Raw genomic sequence first — 17,604 nt, 5'->3', positions numbered from 1 at the left:
TCATTTTAGATTACTAAAAATATATTAAGTAGTGATTCAATGATCCATAATTTATTAATTTTTTGTCTGTCTTTTTAGTTTTGTGATTTGTCACATGAGAATTCTTGGCTTCATTTGGTATAATAATTGGATTGAAATATATAATTTACTAGATGGATGAATTAATCATGTAGAATACATATGACTCACTGAGATCACTAACTAAAACTAATCTAGTACTAATAAAAATGCTAATGCAATAGAAAATAACAGTCTTTTCTGTATACTTTCCCTAGTTCCATTGCTACTGTGGGCTTTACGCAATCAATCGAATCATATAGATATCCCTTCAACACATATGTCATTGAAAGGATCTTGGAGACCCACCAAAGCACAAAAGCGGGGATCTTTCAAAAAATGGATTCTTATTCGAATAGTGCAAAATCGCAAGAAGTTATATAATCTATACCATAGGCCTTATCCACATAAGTAACGGAGAACGTACGAAAGCTTTAGAATATTATTTTCTGGCACTAGAGCAAAACTCATTCTTACCACGACTTCCTCACCTAGGGAAAAAATTTTAGTTGTGACGGGAGTATGGATGGTACACCACGTGTTTTTATGTAAGTGGTGGAAAATTTTAATTTTTAAGTTATTAATCTTTTAATACACATATTCAACCATTTATATAGAAACATGTGGTGTACCACCTCGTGTGACGGTCGCATTGAAAAATCTCTCATCATCTAGCTACTCTAGGTTGGGGGTAGGTCATGTGGGGAAGTTCTAGACACCTTTCCATACTTTATGTCTGGAATGCTTGGTATTGCTGTGCTTTAAAAAAAAAACTGCTGTGAGAATAAGCGGCTGTGAAATAAATCAGCAGAGTGTTTGGTAAACTTTTTTATAAAAGTGCTTTTGGAAAAAAAAAACAGTCTGATAGTGGGTCTTTTCATTAAAGGAGCACTGTAGCTCCGTGTGCTTTGAAAAAAAGCTAGTTTTCAAAAGCTGCAAATAGTAGCTTCAACTTTTTCCTTTGATTCCAGCTTATTCTGATAGCAGCTTCCAAAATAAGTCATTTTTTTTCAGTTTACCAAACACCTAAAACCCTCACAGCTTTTTTTCATGGGTGTTTTTTTTTTAAGCACCTCACTTCCAAACCACCTCTTAATCCCTTCAAAATCCCTAAAAAATGGGAGGATTGAAATCATAAGTTTTCTTTATGAAAAATTCATCATCTCATTTCAATTTGCACAAAGTCTAGAAGCTGACATTCGTTTCTCATTCAAAATAAATTGAATTTTGTGAGTTATATATTACAATTCATTTCCTGACATTGGAACGATACCTTTGCGTTTCTCTTCTCGTTATGTTAGGGTGCGTTTGGTACGCAGACGGGACGGGACGGGACGGAACGAAGGTGTAATTTTTGAAAAATACATGGGGTATATTTGTCTTAAAATGGTAAAACAGTGTGTTCCACATACGTGGAACAAACCCGTTCCAGGGGGGAGGTGGGACGCAAAAACACCCAAAATCTGTCCCGTGGAACAGCCCGTTCCACCCATTTTTGGCGTACCAAACGCGGGACGGAATGCCTCGTCCCGTTCCGTCCCGTCCCGTCCCACGTACCAAACGCACCCTTAAAAAATGGTGTGTATTTATTATTTTCCTTAGGACAAAATGATACGAGAAAGAGTAAAAAACAAAGTGACTTAATAAGGAGAACCCAAAGGCCCAAAAAGGGGACCGAAAATAGGCCCAAGTTTATTCACGTGATGTGAGTCCCAATTGAAAGGCTGCTCCTTCCGTCCCCTCGTCACTTATCTCAGTAGAGCTAAAAGCAGAGAGCACCACACTTGCAAGAGTATGCTGCTTGCCTCTCTTTACAATCCTGCAACTGCAACCTCCTTCCTGTTTCCATGGTCAACATCCCCGACACATACACATACACATGGTCTCTCTCTCTCTTTCTCTCTCTCATCACCAACACCAAGTAGTTATAGTAGTTGTGCATCAAGTTCAAGCTGATAAGTGTTTGATGCTTCAGGGATGTTCAGTTTACGGACCGAGTTTTCAAGAAATGGGCTGTGTAATGGCGTGAATAACAAGCAAGCAAGACCGAGATGGCGGCCAAGAGGTCCAACAGTACCAATGGCTGTTGGAAGCAATGATGATGAAGCTCAGGTTGGTGTTTCAGTTGGGAAGGAGCGGCTTTATCTCGGAATGGACTTCGGTACTTCCGGAGCGAGGTTTGCCCTCATCGACAAGCGAGGGACTATTCATGCTGAGGGAAAGAGAGAGTACCCTCTTTTTATGGTATTACGCAGCTAATCATTTCTCTCAAACTTTACTTTTTTGAGTAATGTTATTTCGACACACAAAACTGACCACATTGCTGACACGCCTCTAATATCCGGTCAGTCATCATATAGTGAGGTTCTTAATAGAGCATGTCCATATGGTCAATTTTGTCTGACTAAAATGCTTGAAACCATTTTCGAAATCATTTCCTCTGATGACTAATACAGGGAGTGTAGTGTATGCATTAAAAATTGGTACAATGCTTGTGCTTGAACTAGAGTTGTTGAATGGTACTGTAATGGGGTTGTGGTAGTTTCTTGATACTTGATTTTCTCATATAGAATGGTTGAGAGGGAGTGAATTATTAAGAAGAATGAACTGGTTTCCGTTTCCTAAGTTACTGCATCATATTTTATAGTCCAAGTATTCGATATATTCTTTACATTGTCTAGAAAGAGTCAAGAAAAAGTGGATTGGGCACGTTCATGGAAAGCGACACTCTTCTCGCTGCTTGAAGACGTTCCATCCCATCTCCGTGAGCTTATTGCTTCCATTTCCATTGATGGGACTTCTGCAACTACTCTCATTGTAGACAGGTGGTTGGCTTAGAGATTTGATGCTTATGCTTGTTTTTGTATAATCACATTTGAAGTAGGCTTTTGAATTTGAATATGCAGCAGTACGGGGGAACCGTTATGTAAACCTTTCCTCTATAATGAGAGTTGCCCTGATGCTTTACCGACGGTAAAGTCTATCGCTCCTCTGAATCATACAGTCTGCTCTGGTTCCTCCACTCTGTGCAAGCTTGTCTCGTGGTGGGAGAATGACAATTCAAACAAGAAATCTGCACTTTTGTTACATCAAGCAGATTGGCTGTTGTGGCTTCTTCATGGAAAGCTTGGAGTGTCTGATTATAATAATGCTCTGAAGGTAGTTTTTCAGCTATCCGTTTTTAGGTTTCTTTTTTACATCTTCTGCCTACAAATGATTAAATATCTACATTTAGAAAACGCGATTTTATTTGTACATGTCTTAGGTGGGTTATGATCCTGAGCTTGAGTCCTATCCACCTTGGCTTCTCTCTCAGCCATATTCACAGCTTTTACCTTCGGTGAGAGCTCCTGGAACTTCAATTGGTCGTTTGAAAGATGACATAAGATCAGATTTCGGTATGTGTTCTTGCAACTGGGCCAGTAGTGGACACATCATTTTATACATTTATGTTTTATAACTTTTTACCGCTTGTTTACTCAGGTTTAGAGTGAATGGTGAAGAGATACTGCAAGTTATGCAGTACATGTCTTAGCATCTTTCTGCACTGTTATCCTGACAATATATAAAATGTCCTTGCAGGTTTCCCAAATGATTGTGTTGTATGCACAGGAACCACTGATAGTATAGCGGCGTTTCTAGCAGCTCGTGCAACACAACCTGGGAAAGCTGTGAGAGTTCTCTGTGTTCCTTCTTACACACACAAAATTAGTTGTATTATATGTATCTCTTGATGTGAAAATTTTCTTTGGGATAGCCGTAGCCATACTGGCAGACCCACATCGCTGAGTCTTAAATTTCTATATGCATCGCTCTTTATTCTTTTTTTCCACCATAATTTACACCCCAGCACTTCAAATATTTTGCAAACCCTATCTTGCTGCCTTCTTTGAAATTGATAGTGCTGTTTTTCACATGTACAGATGATGCATTTATTAGTTTCCTGAGATTTTGTCGATTCTCAATGCACTCGAGTACTATTGATCCTTATGTTTTGAACTGTATATAGTTTTTGTATATAGGTCACTTCTTTAGGTTCTACGCTCGCAATAAAACTTCTGAGCACCACTAGGATTGAAGATGCGCGGTTTGGAGTGTATAGTCATCGCCTTGATGATAAGTGGCTTGTTGGAGGCGCGTCAAATACCGGTGGAGCTGTTCTTAGACAAATTTTTACTGATGAGCAACTAGAGAGATTGAGCGAGCAAATTAATCCCATGGAAACCTCTTCTCTAGACTACTACCCTCTGCAAACAGTTGGCGAGAGGTTTCCAGTTGCAGATCCAAATTTGGCTCCTAGGTACGTTGTATTGTCTGTACTTTTTGAGATAAACTAGAAATGAATCTTGTTATGATAGATATTTGATAGTATCATCCAATTTATCCTGGTCTTTTTGCATATAAGCTTGGACCTTAATGTGCAGAAACTTGATCATTTGTTTGCGCAATAAAAGTAGTGCACGATAACATGGTTTCTCTAGAAACATTACATGTTCGCATTAGTTTATTCACTGGAAGCAGAGCACAATGAATGCACCAAGTTCATGGTATATACGTTAGCATTTTAAGCTTCGTCGGGCTTAACAATGTTCATGGGATCATGTTCCACAGCTTGGTCATCTAACGCTACAATGAACATTTCATGGAAGCGTAATCTGCCTGAAGAAAACGATGTAGCTCAAAACAGACATCGCATGTATTTTTATTGTGACTAACTATAAACGAAGATACATACCCACGTGCTTTTATGCACATGTATGCGTCTTTGCGAACAAACTCACTAGTGTATTTTGGATGGTTGATTAGTTTTTGTTCTTTGTGCAGGTTACATCCACGCCCAGAAAGTGAGGTGGAGTTTCTGCATGGGATTCTTGAATCCATTGCGCGTATAGAGGTACGGAGATTTCCTTCCCTCTAATCAAGCTCGATAGACAAACACCATGGAAATATGAGAGACATAATAAACAAAATCAGAGGCTGATGACACTGAAACCTTCACTTGTGAACTGAAACAGGCGAAAGCTTACAGCTTACTGAAGGATCTAGGAGCAACTCAAGTTGATCAAGTGTTCACAGCCGGAGGTGGTGCCAAGAACGAGAAATGGACCAATATAAGAGAGAGGGTACTCGGTCTGCCGGTGAGTCGTGCAACTCAAACGGAGGCTGCTTATGGAGCTGCATTATTGGCATTGAAGGGAGCTGATGAGAAATGAATGTATTAGGTACTATGCTAGGTGGTGAACAAAGCAAAATCTTTTAATGGTGTTAATTGTATACTTATCCAATATCCTTATAACTCTCTCTGTGGAAAAGTTGCACGACTCGCACGTGATCTTTTTGAAAGATATTGTGACGTCTGAAATACTAATATGCACTCGTTCTGAAATATTACGTGCGAATCACATGCAACTTTATAAATAGAAAAATTGACGAAGTTAATCGTAATCACCCAAAAATCTGGTCAAAGCCCATATAGGTTCAATACCAATGTTGAGTTTGAAAAAGCACTTTTTACGTGAACATCATCCGTTGTTTGAGGCGGTGAGACATTGAACTTCCGACCAAACCCAAAACACAACAAAAAAACCAAAATAAATAAATAAATAAATAATGGATATTCAATTGTTGTCGTTCATGGTTTGCAGTGATCATCCCTTCCACTCACATTACCCATCAAACATTCTTAATTCAAGCATAATTTTATCTGCAAATATAATTGATTAATCAGAGAATGCATTTGCAAAATTGCAATTGCATGGCTACCAATAACAAAATGCAGGTTTCTCTGATATTTGCATTGCCATTTTCTTCTTCTGGTGAGTCCTTTCGTTTTCTCTCCAGCCACTTTTCATTTCCATTTTTTCTTCTTTTTACCAAAAGTCTCAACTTTTATTTCAATTTCTTGCTTCCAGGTATTGGGTCCATCTTCATTTGATTTTCTTGGAATTTTCATTTGGTTCAACTTCTGAGGTGGGCTTTATGTTCTGTTATATTTTTCATAATTTTCTGCTTTTAATTTTGATTTATTGGGGGTACCCAAATGACTGTTTTATCTAATTAATTATATATATTCATGTAGATTGGAGCTTAAAATTATAATTCAGCGGCAGTAATCATGGAATTAGTGTTAAAAATTGGAGTTAAGATCAGGAAATCTGTGAGCATTTCAATCAGAACATGTTACAGATCAGTTTGCAATCATCCATTTCTTGTGGGAATGCTGCTTTTCTTGTTATTTCTGCATAGAGAATTTCCTTTTGTGTTTTCTCTTTTGGTGTATGTATCCCCTGTATTTGTCTGCTCTGTTGTTCTTCTTGGGACCCTTTTGATTTTTGGCCAGTCCGACATACCCAAAACCGAAAAGGAACAAAAGATTAGCCGTGCCATTGCTTCTCTTAGAACTCAAGTTTCGAGGGATGACATTGTTGTTGAGACAGAGGGGAGCTTTCCCATCAGAAGGCTTTTACGAAAGTCTAGGGACACTGCAGAGAGTAGTGAGGTTGATGATTATGAAGGTTCAGTTAGATATGTGCCACTTATTAATGAGAGCTTGCAGAACATTCTGAATGAGAAGAGATTGACCGAGTTAGGGAGAGAATTAGACAATAAGGAGTTGGAAAGCCGGCGAAATATTGAAAAGGAGAAAGCGAGGCATGAAGGCATGACAAGGGAAGTGAGAATTGATGAGAAGCAGCATTCTTTGGTTCAAAGGGTAGGAGATGAGAATCGAGATTCGGTTGATGCTCATAAGGGTGATCACTACTTGGAGCTTAGTGGTGGTGATGTTGATACTGATGATGATGAGGCTTTAGATTACGGGTCAGATAAGGCAGAGAGTTCATCACCAGATGCATCAATCGTTGACATTTTTCCAATCCTTGATGAGCTATGCCCTCTTTTAGACTTAGAAGCTCCACAGCCTGCTAATGATGAGTCTGATTCTGAGACTAATAGAAGTAACAATGGCAGTAATGAGTTGAATGAGGATATTCGAAACAAGGGTGGAGAAGTAGAAGAGGACGGGGTTGATGATAATGACGGTGATGAAGAAGAAGCACATGGTGGAAAGGAAGATGAATTTGAAATCAAATGGACAGAGGATGACCAAAAGAATCTCATGGATTTGGGGAATTTGGAGCTTGAAAGGAACCAATGCCTAGAAACTATTGTGAGGAGAAGAGCAACGAAAAGCTTTAGTTTACCAGCTGAGAAGAATCTAATGGATTTAGATAGTTCTGAAAATCCTTTTAATGTTACACAAATATTGACAACAAAGCATAACCCGTTTGACCCTCAATATGATAGTTCGTATGATAGCATGGGGTTACCACCAATTCCTGGTTCTGCTCCATCGATTTTGTTGCCAAGAAAAAACCCATTTCATCTTCCTTATGAGTCAAATGAAAATAAACCTGATCATGCCAAGGGAGACCATTTTCAACAACACTTTATGACATCTCAACCCAAGGAAGTGTTCTTTCATAGGCATGAAGGCTTCAATTTGGGACCATCGAGCATAAGGGATGCTAAGCAAGAGAGGCAAGAGTTTAAGTGGAGGCCTTTTTTTGTACTAGAACAGTTAGCTCCAGAAGGAGCAAGTTGTTCCTCATTACAAGGACAATCAAGCGATGCTAGTGATTTGAAATTGAGTTCTAGTCTTGATACTGAATCAGTGAGTTCTGCAGCAGATATGGATGACAGGAAGTTTAGTGAGCAAGACTTTGCTAAAGAAGCAGAAGTGATCTCCAACATTTACCAATCTTATGATCTTGTTGGCCATGGAAGTCAATCCTTTGAAGATGTAGATTCTCTGGAAATAATGGAACAATATGGAAAAAGAGGTGTTCAACATGATGAGCTAGAGATAAAATTGGGCAAAGTGGAAAATTCGAAACCAAGCGTGTTGGGTACAGGAGGCTTTGCTACTTCTATGGAAATAAATGATGAGTCAAGCTTGTCATCATTGTCAGAAGTGGATGAAAAGGTTTCAGATGTGAGGAAAGGTGGATCATCAAGTTCCAAATCAAGAAGTGATATCGTTCTAAAGGTTGCAGTTTCACCACAACCTTCACTTGGGGATTTAGAAGTCCACTTTACGAGCAGTATGGTGGATGACAATCAACATAAGGAGCCAATCTATGATCCAATCTATGACTCAAGCCCTTCAACATCTGAAAGGGCATTTTCCTTTGACTCAATTTCTTTAGGCATGCGAGTAGACATATCTAAACTGATATCGAATTCAGACTCGGATGTCGATCGCTTTAAGAATTTGGACAAGAATGAAGCTTCTTCAAATTCTAGTTATCAATATGTTTCTTCCAAAGAAAATCCACCATTAGAACAGGAGAAGCATGTTTCCTGGTCAAATAAATCCATGGTTGAACCGCGTTTTGATGATCACAAGGCACTTACTGTAAGTTACCTAAGCACTATGTGTTAGAGAATGTTTAAACTTGTTTCCTCAATCAAAATTTGTAGGTTCGTACGTCTTTTGATCACATGGTTTACTTAGGTACCTTTTGAATTATCTACAACACACCATTATTGTTATTAAACGCCAATTTTTTCCTTTGACATCAAGCTGCCATGTTCTTTTTTAGTGCTATCAAAGTGAAAGTTCTATGCAAAATGTCTTTGTAAACCACATAATTATGCATGAAGGCAAGGTCAAGTCGTGCATATTGATGTTTTTTTTTCTTTCTATTTTTCTCAGTTTAATTGATGTGCATGTCCAAGTAATTTACTTCACATGTGGCATACATAATGCTCTCATGGAATTTGTATTGTTGATTTATCAATAATAAGAGATTCTGGATATATGCATGTCTAACTACATGATATGTTTATGCACCTTCCATGGTTTCATATTTTATTGAAATCTTGTATTGCAGCTGTATTTGCTTCTGTTGCATCCACATTTTGTAGTGCAAGCATATTTGACTATTTATGCATCTAACAATTCTTATATCAACCAATTATTATGGTTTGGTCATATCATTTAGTTTGACATTCATGTGAAGTTGCAATTATACTCGATTTTGGAAATTTATACTAAAAACTATATAAATCTATATAAGATTCTAAATTATGGCTTCTTTGATATTTTAGGAACCGACTTCCATCTTGTTGGTGTCCAAAGAGGATTTAAGTACAATTCAGGATGTGAAAATACAGGAAGTCAGTGATGTTCAGGACCCTGGTTTGACAAATTTATCTTCAGTGACTTCTAAATCTACATTAAGCAATATAGAATCTGGCGTTCAAGAACCTACCACTACTCATACTGCTTCGAAGCAAGTCTGTGAGGTTAATGTTGGTGAGCTTCCAAAACCATTTGATTCGAAAGATGTATTAACAAAAGTAGAAACTAATGATGTGGATTCTACCAAGGAGATTGCATCAAGAAATAGGGGATCTAGTGCTCAAGAAAATTTCATTACTCAATCTAGTTTGAAGTTAGTCTCCATAGGTAATGTTAGTGAGCTACCAAAACAATCAAATGCGAATGATGCAGTAGGTTCTAAAAACGAGACTGCATCAAGTTACATAGGGTCTGGTGTTCAAGAAGCTGTTACTACTAAATCTAGTTTGAAGATGGTATTCGTAGGTAATGTGAGTGAGCTACCAAAACAATCAAATGCGAATGATGCAGTGGGTTCTAAAAACGAGACTACATCAAGTTACACAATGTCTGCTGCTCAAGAAGCTGTCACTATGGGTAGTGCATCAAAGAAAATTTCAAAAGGTAATGTGGATGAACTACTAAAATCACCGAATTCGAAGAGCATATCAGAAAAAGTGGAAGTTAATGCAATGGAATCTACCAAGCAGATTTCATCAAACAATACAAGATCTAGTGTCCAAGAAACTACCATTGATATTGCTATGAAGCCAGTGTCAAAAGGGAATGCTGGTAATATTACAGAACCATCATATGCAGAGGATAAATTTGCAGAAGTAAGAACAAATACAATGGGTTTTACCAAGAAGGTTGCATCAAGTAATGCAGGATCTAATGTTCAAGAAACTATCACTGCTCATACGACTTTGAAGCAAGTCTCAGAAGGTAATGTTAGTGAGCTTCGAAAACCATCAGATTCAGAGGATGGATCGGCTAAAGTAGGAACTAATGCAGTTAGGTTTACCAAGGATGTAACATTAAATAATACAAGATCTGGTGTTCAAGAAACTATGATTACTCATACAGGTTTGAAGCAAGTGTTAGAAGGAAATGCTAGTGGGTTGTCAAAATCATCAAATTCAAAGGATGAACCTGAAAAAATAAGAATTAATGTAGTGAATTCTATCAAGGAAGTTGTATCAACCAATTCAAAATGTGGTGATCATAAAGCTATCACTACTAATACTGGTTCGAAGCAAGTCCTAGAAGGTAATGTTGGTGAGCTTCCAAAAGAATTAGATTTAAAGAATGGACCGATGAAAATAGAAACCATTGCAGCAAGTTTTTCAAAGGAGCTTGCATCAAGCAATACAGAACTTGGAGTTCAAGAACCTATCACTGCTCATTCTTTGAAGCAAGTTTCAAAAGCTAATGTTGGTGAGTTACTAAAACCATTAACTTCGAAGGACAGACCAGACAAAGTAAAAACTAATGCATTGGGTTCTACCAAGGAGCTTTCATCAACCAATACAAGATCTAGCAACGCGGAACCGATCACTACTGATACTGCTTTGAAACAAGTCTTAGATGGTAGTGTTAGTGAGCTACCAAAAGCATTGGATTTGAAGGATGGATCGACAAAACTTGAAGCGAATGCAATGGGTTCTACCAAGGAGACCACATTAAGTAATACAGATTCTGGTATTCAAGAAACCATAACTACTGATACTTCTTTAAAACAAGTCTCAGAAGGTAAAGTTGGCGGGCTGCCAAAACAATCGGATTTGAAGGATGAATTGAGAAAAGTAGAAAGTAATACTGTGGGTTCTGCCAAGGATATTGCATCAAACAATACAGAAGTTGGTGTTCAAGATATTATCACTATTCATACTTATGTGAACCAAGTCTCAAAAAATGTGAGCGAGCTTCCAAAACCATCGATTTCAAAGGACGAATCTGCAGAAGTAAGAACTAGTGCAGAGGGTTCTACAAAAGGGGTTATATCAAGCAATGCAGGACCCGGTGTTCAAGAATTTATCGCTACTAAAATGGCTTTGAAGCAAATCTCAGAAGGTGATATTGGCCAGCTAACAAAATTGTCTAAGGATGGCTATGAAAAACTAGGAATTGATGTAGTTAGTCAAACTATCACTACTTATACGGCGTCAAAACAAGTTTCAGAAAAGACTATTGTTGAGCTATCAAAACCATCGGATTCAAAGGACAGATCAACAAAAGTAAGAACTAATGCAATGAGTTCTACTCCCGAGACTAAATCAAGCAACTTAAGGTATGTTCAAGAAACTATCACTGTTGATGCTGCACTAAAGCAAGTTTCAGAAGGTAATATTCACGAGCTTCCAAAACCATCAAATGCAAATGATGGATTAACAAAAGTAGAAACTAATGCAACAAGTTCTTCCAAAGAGATTGAACCAAGCAATACAAAATCTGGTGTTCTAGATGCTATTTGGAAAACTAGATTTTGGTGAGCTGCCAAAACCTTCAAATTCAACGAACGAATCAGAAAACGTAGGAACTAAGTTTCTAAATTTTGTAAACAAATTTCCTTAAATGCATCATTAGTTTCTAAAAAATCGTCTTATTTGTCTTGAAATATATGATTGTAATTCGATGTAAAATGACACTACAAGTTCTTTACTTTCATTCATTAAACACACTAATTGCTTTCATTCGAATAAAATTCAGTGGAGTAATTGTTGAACATAGCAAAGCAACTGCAACATTATTCCAGCCACCCCCTCAATTATTGCATATGCTTGACTAATACAACTAACTTTTACCCCTCAGTTATTGCATATAAGCAGTATCGCCTTTGGCAGCTCGCAGCCCTTGGTGGCGAGTTGGTCTCTGGTAGCACCCTTTATGGTTTCTTGGGTCCCTCTCTAGTTGACTTTTAATTAAAAAATTAAGGGTTGTTATTTTTATTTCATTTGTACCATCCATTAGTGTTGTCCTTGAGGAAAAGTTGCTGCTACTTAAACAAATCTTCCACAGTAATGAATTGGAACCCTACAGTTTTTTGACATTTAATTACATAATTACAAGGTTAAATTAATCTTTATATCCAGTAACAAGTGTCTGATCATCTTTAAATTTGTTTTTAGGAAAATGTACAATATTCATTAAGATAATATATAATTTTCTTTTTTATCTTGAGTTAGTTTATCTCTTATTTAATAATAAAACATGTTAGACAAAGGATCCATGCTGAGCTTTTAGGGCTCACCCTTTATGAATTTGTTGCAGGGTTTCAACCGGAAGTTTAGTCTGTGATCCAGAAACTTCAAGATCTTCTTGCAAATGTTTACACTTGGTCTTATGAAAAAAAAAAAGTTGAGAATGTGTTGTTTCTTTTCCTTTACTTTTCTTGTAATAGTACCATGCAATTTACTTTTGTATGAATAAAAGTTTCTTTGGATTTTTTTTCCCGTCTAGTTTTCCTTGTTCACACCCTTAAGCGAAGAAGGAAAATTGAAAATCGGGGTGTGACAAGTTGGTATCAAGATTCCCATTCTAGTGACGTTTCAAGTGGTTCACATAGACAATGTATGATTAGTTTGAGAAACACCAACGAAAATGATATGTAGTACGTAGATTGCAACAAACACATTGACAACGCACGAAAAAGTGAACTAATACAAAAACGAGTAATCGACAAAAACAAACAATGAACATCAAATTAGTTGCATAATCGAACCAAACGAAATTAATATAGTAAATTGCCAGGTTTGGTAAATTTTCCTTAAACAAACAACTAAGAGAATACTCTTTATTCTATAACGTATATAAGTCAAGAGGAACTTCAATTTTGTATTGAACAGTACTGATGAACTTCATAACAAGAAAAAAAGGAGGGATTTAAAGAGAGATGCATGGTTTATAACTTGATGTCAAAGTCTGGGAGGGAATAAGATAATTAACAAATGGAAGAAACTAAAAAGAAGCTTTTATTTATAAAGAGCGGTGTTATCCATACATTCATTTTTACTTTTCATACACATTATGTTAATTTTTGTTATTTAATCAATTCAATTCAACGGGCGAAATTGAGAGTAATGTGTAGCATGTAATAATGAGTGTGTTGATAGCACCACCCTTTGTAATATAACATTAAGCTGAAATATATGCGGTTTGATTTGATAACCAAACTGTATACGAAGGGGTTGATTCGGTTCCGTTCAAAATCAAATTACTTTAGCATATAAACCTAACCCAAGTTCTTGAATTGGTTTCGTCCTGGTCTAATCGGCTTTTTGCTCACCAAACCAGTAAGCTAGAGAAAAAAAAAATAAAGCTAGAGGGAAAAATAAAGGGATGTGCTATTCACACACCCCATTTTACATCTCACATACCCTTAATAATTTCTATTCGTTGATCTTCTTCAATTCATTCGATCTGACGGCCGAAAATTAAAAATGTGTGTGAGAAGTAAAATGGGGTGTGTGGATGCATAATATGCCTAGAATAGTTCGGAAGGAAAGAGACCTTTTTCGGAACTCTTCCTCCAAAGCCCAGGGATCAAGTGATCTAGACCTTTAAAATTTGATCAAACGACTAAAAATTATTATAGTTTTTAAAAGTTTTTACTTTATTTGTTCTTAGCTGTTGGATCAAATTTTAAAGGCACATATTACTTGATCCCTAAACTTTGGAGGGAGAGATCCGGAAAGGATTTCTTTCCCTGATCCAGCCTCATGATTCTAGGTTTATCTTCGCAAAAGGCATCAAAATTCAATGGGGAAATGATAAACACACTAGTTTTAGCCTTTTGCACATATTTGCCCAATTTTGGCCATTTATTCTATTTAACATTTTCAATCTGATAACCAGAAACAAAAAGAAATGTGTAAGAAGTTAATAATAAAAAAAGTGTGTGAAACCACTTCTCAATTCAATACGGTTCAGCTAATATTCGGTTTTGTTTTAGTTTTAATTTTCCATATGACGTTGTGCAAAACCAGACAACTAGATAGGTAAGGTACTGTTTTTAGTTTTCCAATATGAAAATCTTAGTAAGGTGTAAATGAGTACAATATTTTCCAGTATTTATTTGTTATAAACTATTAGTACGTACTTAATATATTGCAATATTATCACTTAGTACTACGATATAGTGATATTCTTCGAGAGATCTTAGTTTGATTATTGCCAAAAACGAATTTGAACTACATTATTGCTAGCCTATTTTAAGGCTCAGCCCACTCTTTCACTCTCTTAATATAGATAATATCGTTAGTTAAAAAAAACTGCAGTATTTAACTAAACCATTTGAGTGTAGCTTTAAAATACAACTAGTATTTCTTTCCAATTTTAAGTAGAAGATCTCATATTCAAATTTTATAAACAAATAATTCGATTCTAAATTATTATCGGCTCATTAGATAGTTTAATGGACCCTTAATCTCAATGTCATCATGTGAAAAAAAAAAAGATTTCGTTATAATACTTATGTATATTTAATATAATCACCATCTCAATGGTTATATGATGATTGTATAAGTTACATATATTCACATAAATTATATTTGATCGTCAAATAACAATCATATTAAATAAAAGGGTTAATCTCAGTTTACTACCCTTAAGTTTCGTGGTTTTTAACATTTAGTACAAGAAGTTTTTTTTGTCCTAGAGTCATACCTAAAGTGTTAATTTTGGAACAGTTTTATACATCTGTTAAGTTTTCCGTTAGAACTTCTGTTAACTGATGATGTGGTGCCCATGTAGACAATTACTGGGTGCCACGTGTCAATATGGGCCCACTTCAATATTAAAAAATTAAAAAAAAAAAAAAACAAACAAACATCTGTACCCACATTCTCCCTCTATTCTCTCTTCTGCAACCCGCACCCCTTCCCTCCCTTCTCTCTTTTGCACTTGCACCACCGCCCTCCATTCTCTCCTCTACAACCCGCACCCACCCTCCACGCACACTCAACCCAACAAAATCCCACCCAAAGGAATTCCAATTCAACAAGAAACCCATCCAATTTCTAAAATTTATCAAAAACCCAGTTGACCCAAATCCCTAATTTGGGGGATTAGGGTTTTTTTAAAGGGTGAGGTGAAGAGGATGGAGAAGAAAGAAGGGAGGGGAGGTGAAGAGGGTGGAGGTGGGTCGGGTATAAATCGTTGAGTGCCCGCAGTCCAAGTGCTGAATGAGGACCTCCACCATCTCGCTTCCGACGAAGAAGTTCTTGACGATCTTCATCTTCATTAGACGGTCCTGAATCAGCAACTTCAGCCGCAACACCCTAACTATACTTATCATCTGGTCCGGTAACTCCTCCTCATCCAGATCGTCGAATCCGTAAACCAACAGCGGAGGCGCGTCGTAAGGACATTTCGAGCCGCCACTGTTCCTTAGCGAGTTGAGCGCCACCAGTCCTCCGAACTGCTTCTCGTTGAAGAAAATATGAGGTACATATGAGCCATCCATCCTCTCCACCAGGTCTTTCTTGCGATTCAGATACACGTCGATGTTGATCTCCACGAATTTCAGCCCCTACACCACTGTGCAATCCTTGCAAATTGATTGAGAGAAGAAACTGATTTGACCTTTCAGAGCCGCTTATCCCTGTGGCTTAGGGTTTAGGTTGAATTATTTTCAAGGAAAGGGTGCGGGGGAGAATATGGGTACGGATGTTTGTTTGTTTGTTTTTTTATTTTTTTAATTTTTTTAATATTGAAGTGGGCCCATATTAACACGTGGCGCCCAGTAATTGTCCACGTGGTGCCACATCATCAGTTAACAGAAGTTCTAACGGAAAACTTAATAGATGTATGAGACTATCCCAAAATTAACACTTTAGGTATTACTCTGAAAAAAACTTCATGTACTAAATGTTGAAAACCATGAAACTTGAGGATAGTAAATTGAGTTTAAACCTAAATAAAAATAGTGTGTGAAATTTTTTATTTTTGTTTTTAAAATTGAAGGAGAGAGAAGAGAGAGAGATTTGAAAAAAAAAGGAAAAAAGTAATGGCACGTTTACATACTCGTAATCGGAAATAAAATTCGGAATTGAATTCTGATTACAGGACACTCCTTTGTTTACCTAACGTGGAGGAATCAAAATTTATGTTGTCACATCCCGGCCCCGGACGGATCACTTCCCGGGCCAGCTCCACCACCGTAGCACAATGTTGTCTGCTTTGGGCCCCAACCACGCCCTCACGGTTTTGTTTTTGGGAACTCACGAGCAACTGTCACCCATCCTGGGAGTGCTCTGGCCTCATTCTCGCATAACTTCGGAGTTCCTACGGAACCCGAAGCCAATGAGCCCCCAAAAGGCCTCGTGCTAGGTAGGGATGAGAATATACATTTAAGGATCATTCCCCTGGGTGATGTGGGATGTTACAATAAACATCAACAACAGAATAAGAATGCATTAATATAACAGGTGAAATAAGGAATCAACCGGAGACCCTGCAGCAGTCCTGTTCGGCTAATTCTATAGCTCAATATCCAATCTAACCGGAGTCACCACAGTGACCTGTACGACACTACTCTGCACTTAAATCGGAACTACCTGAAGTAGTCTATACGACAAGAATGGTGTAAGAATACGCTTTAGTGCTTATCTCATCAACAGCTGTATAATAATCTAAAAGTCACCTACGAGTCGGAACCACCTCTAATCGTCTGTACGACATGTCGGAACCACCTTTCATGGTCTGTATGACATGCACCTACTTGGATCCAAGGTGAGCGTGTGGTGCAGGGTGAATAATATAAGCACTAACACAAAGTGTGCAGGTTATGAGCTCTCAGCACAATTCACATCATCAATAAATCAAATGAACATTATAACTCACCTGATACTCACATGTGCGTCCACAACACCATTTAACATATATATGCAACAATTACTAATTCATATAATTCATATATATGTATGCATGGCATGCTTTCTGGTTTTTGATAAAGATTGGTGATTTGAGATATTTGAAGAATTATATGCATATTATGTTATTTTCTGGGAAAGTATACAGGTTTTACAACGAGGGGTTAGAAATGTTGTTAAATGAAATGTTTTTGAAAAACTTTGGTTTTACTGACCCACTCAATCTTGTTTTACGCCCCTCCAGGTTCTAGTTAGCTGTGTTTGTGGCTCACGAGGATTCCCACGGCGTTCTGACAAACTACTCATGTAGGACTCACCTTCGGGCGTTGTAATTTAGTAATGTTCCTACTAGACTGCACCTAGTACTTATGCTCTGATTATGTGTGTTTCACACTTAAACTCTCTCTAGCATGTTAGTTGGATATTATTGCTAGTAGTTGGTTTTTATTTCTTCGTATTTCTCTTATCTTATTGCTTCCGCGTCGCACTTTTGGTTACGTCACGCTCACGTGACGGCCAGCACGCCTTGATTCTAGGATCGGGGTATGTCAT

General features: G+C 37.4%; 2 protein-coding genes across 5 annotated transcripts; both read left to right on the top strand.

The window, feature by feature from the left end:
• The first annotated feature begins 1,778 nt into the window (after positions 1–1,778).
• LOC126584777 (D-ribulose kinase) lies at positions 1,779–5,443 on the top strand. 2 transcript variants are annotated; one of them, XM_050249120.1, is made up of 9 exons: positions 1,779–1,939; positions 2,033–2,301; positions 2,743–2,882; positions 2,967–3,216; positions 3,323–3,455; positions 3,640–3,728; positions 4,080–4,357; positions 4,882–4,951; positions 5,073–5,443. In XM_050249120.1, the coding sequence occupies exons 1-9, from the start codon at positions 1,852–1,854 to the stop codon at positions 5,268–5,270; spliced, it is 1,515 nt and encodes a 504-aa protein (XP_050105077.1). In that variant the 5' UTR covers positions 1,779–1,851; the 3' UTR covers positions 5,271–5,443. The 2 variants fall into 2 exon arrangements, with proteins under 2 accessions (XP_050105077.1, XP_050105076.1); XM_050249119.1 differs by having other exon boundaries at positions 2,964–3,216.
• A 101-nt stretch (positions 5,444–5,544) lies between these two features.
• On the top strand, positions 5,545–12,583 carry LOC126584776 (uncharacterized). 3 transcript variants are annotated; one of them, XM_050249116.1, is made up of 5 exons: positions 5,545–5,873; positions 5,970–6,027; positions 6,137–8,473; positions 9,169–9,353; positions 12,452–12,583. In XM_050249116.1, exons 3-5 carry the CDS (start codon positions 6,173–6,175, stop codon positions 12,525–12,527), a joined length of 2,562 nt encoding a protein of 853 aa, XP_050105073.1. In that variant the 5' UTR covers positions 5,545–5,873; positions 5,970–6,027; positions 6,137–6,172; the 3' UTR covers positions 12,528–12,583. The 3 variants fall into 3 exon arrangements, with proteins under 3 accessions (XP_050105073.1, XP_050105074.1, XP_050105075.1); XM_050249117.1 differs by having other exon boundaries at positions 9,169–9,376; positions 12,452–12,561; XM_050249118.1 differs by lacking the exon at positions 9,169–9,353 and having other exon boundaries at positions 12,452–12,561.
• The last annotated feature ends 5,021 nt before the right edge of the window (positions 12,584–17,604 follow it).

The sequence above is a fragment of the Malus sylvestris genome, chromosome 10, assembly GCF_916048215.2.
Source record: "Malus sylvestris chromosome 10, drMalSylv7.2, whole genome shotgun sequence".
NCBI lineage: Eukaryota > Viridiplantae > Streptophyta > Magnoliopsida > Rosales > Rosaceae > Malus > Malus sylvestris.
The sequence above is the reverse complement of the archived record's forward strand: the minus strand, read 5'-3'. Positions and strand labels throughout refer to the sequence as shown.

Bases quoted from the DNA above. Each gene is read 5' to 3' on its own strand.
- LOC126584777 (XM_050249119.1), top strand. From the start codon at position 1,852: ATGCTGCTTGCCTCTCTTTACAATCCTGCAACTGCAACCTCCTTCCTG. The intron at 2,883-2,963 runs GTGGTTGGCTTA...TTGAATATGCAG, and splicing joins ACTACTCTCATTGTAGACAG to CAGTACGGGGGAACCGTTAT. The intron at 3,729-4,079 runs GTGAGAGTTCTC...TTTTGTATATAG, and splicing joins CAACACAACCTGGGAAAGCT to GTCACTTCTTTAGGTTCTAC.
- LOC126584776 (XM_050249116.1), top strand. From the start codon at position 6,173: ATGGAATTAGTGTTAAAAATTGGAGTTAAGATCAGGAAATCTGTGAGC. The intron at 8,474-9,168 runs GTAAGTTACCTA...TTGATATTTTAG, and splicing joins ATGATCACAAGGCACTTACT to GAACCGACTTCCATCTTGTT. The intron at 9,354-12,451 runs GCAAGTCTGTGA...AATTTGTTGCAG, and splicing joins ACTACTCATACTGCTTCGAA to GGTTTCAACCGGAAGTTTAG.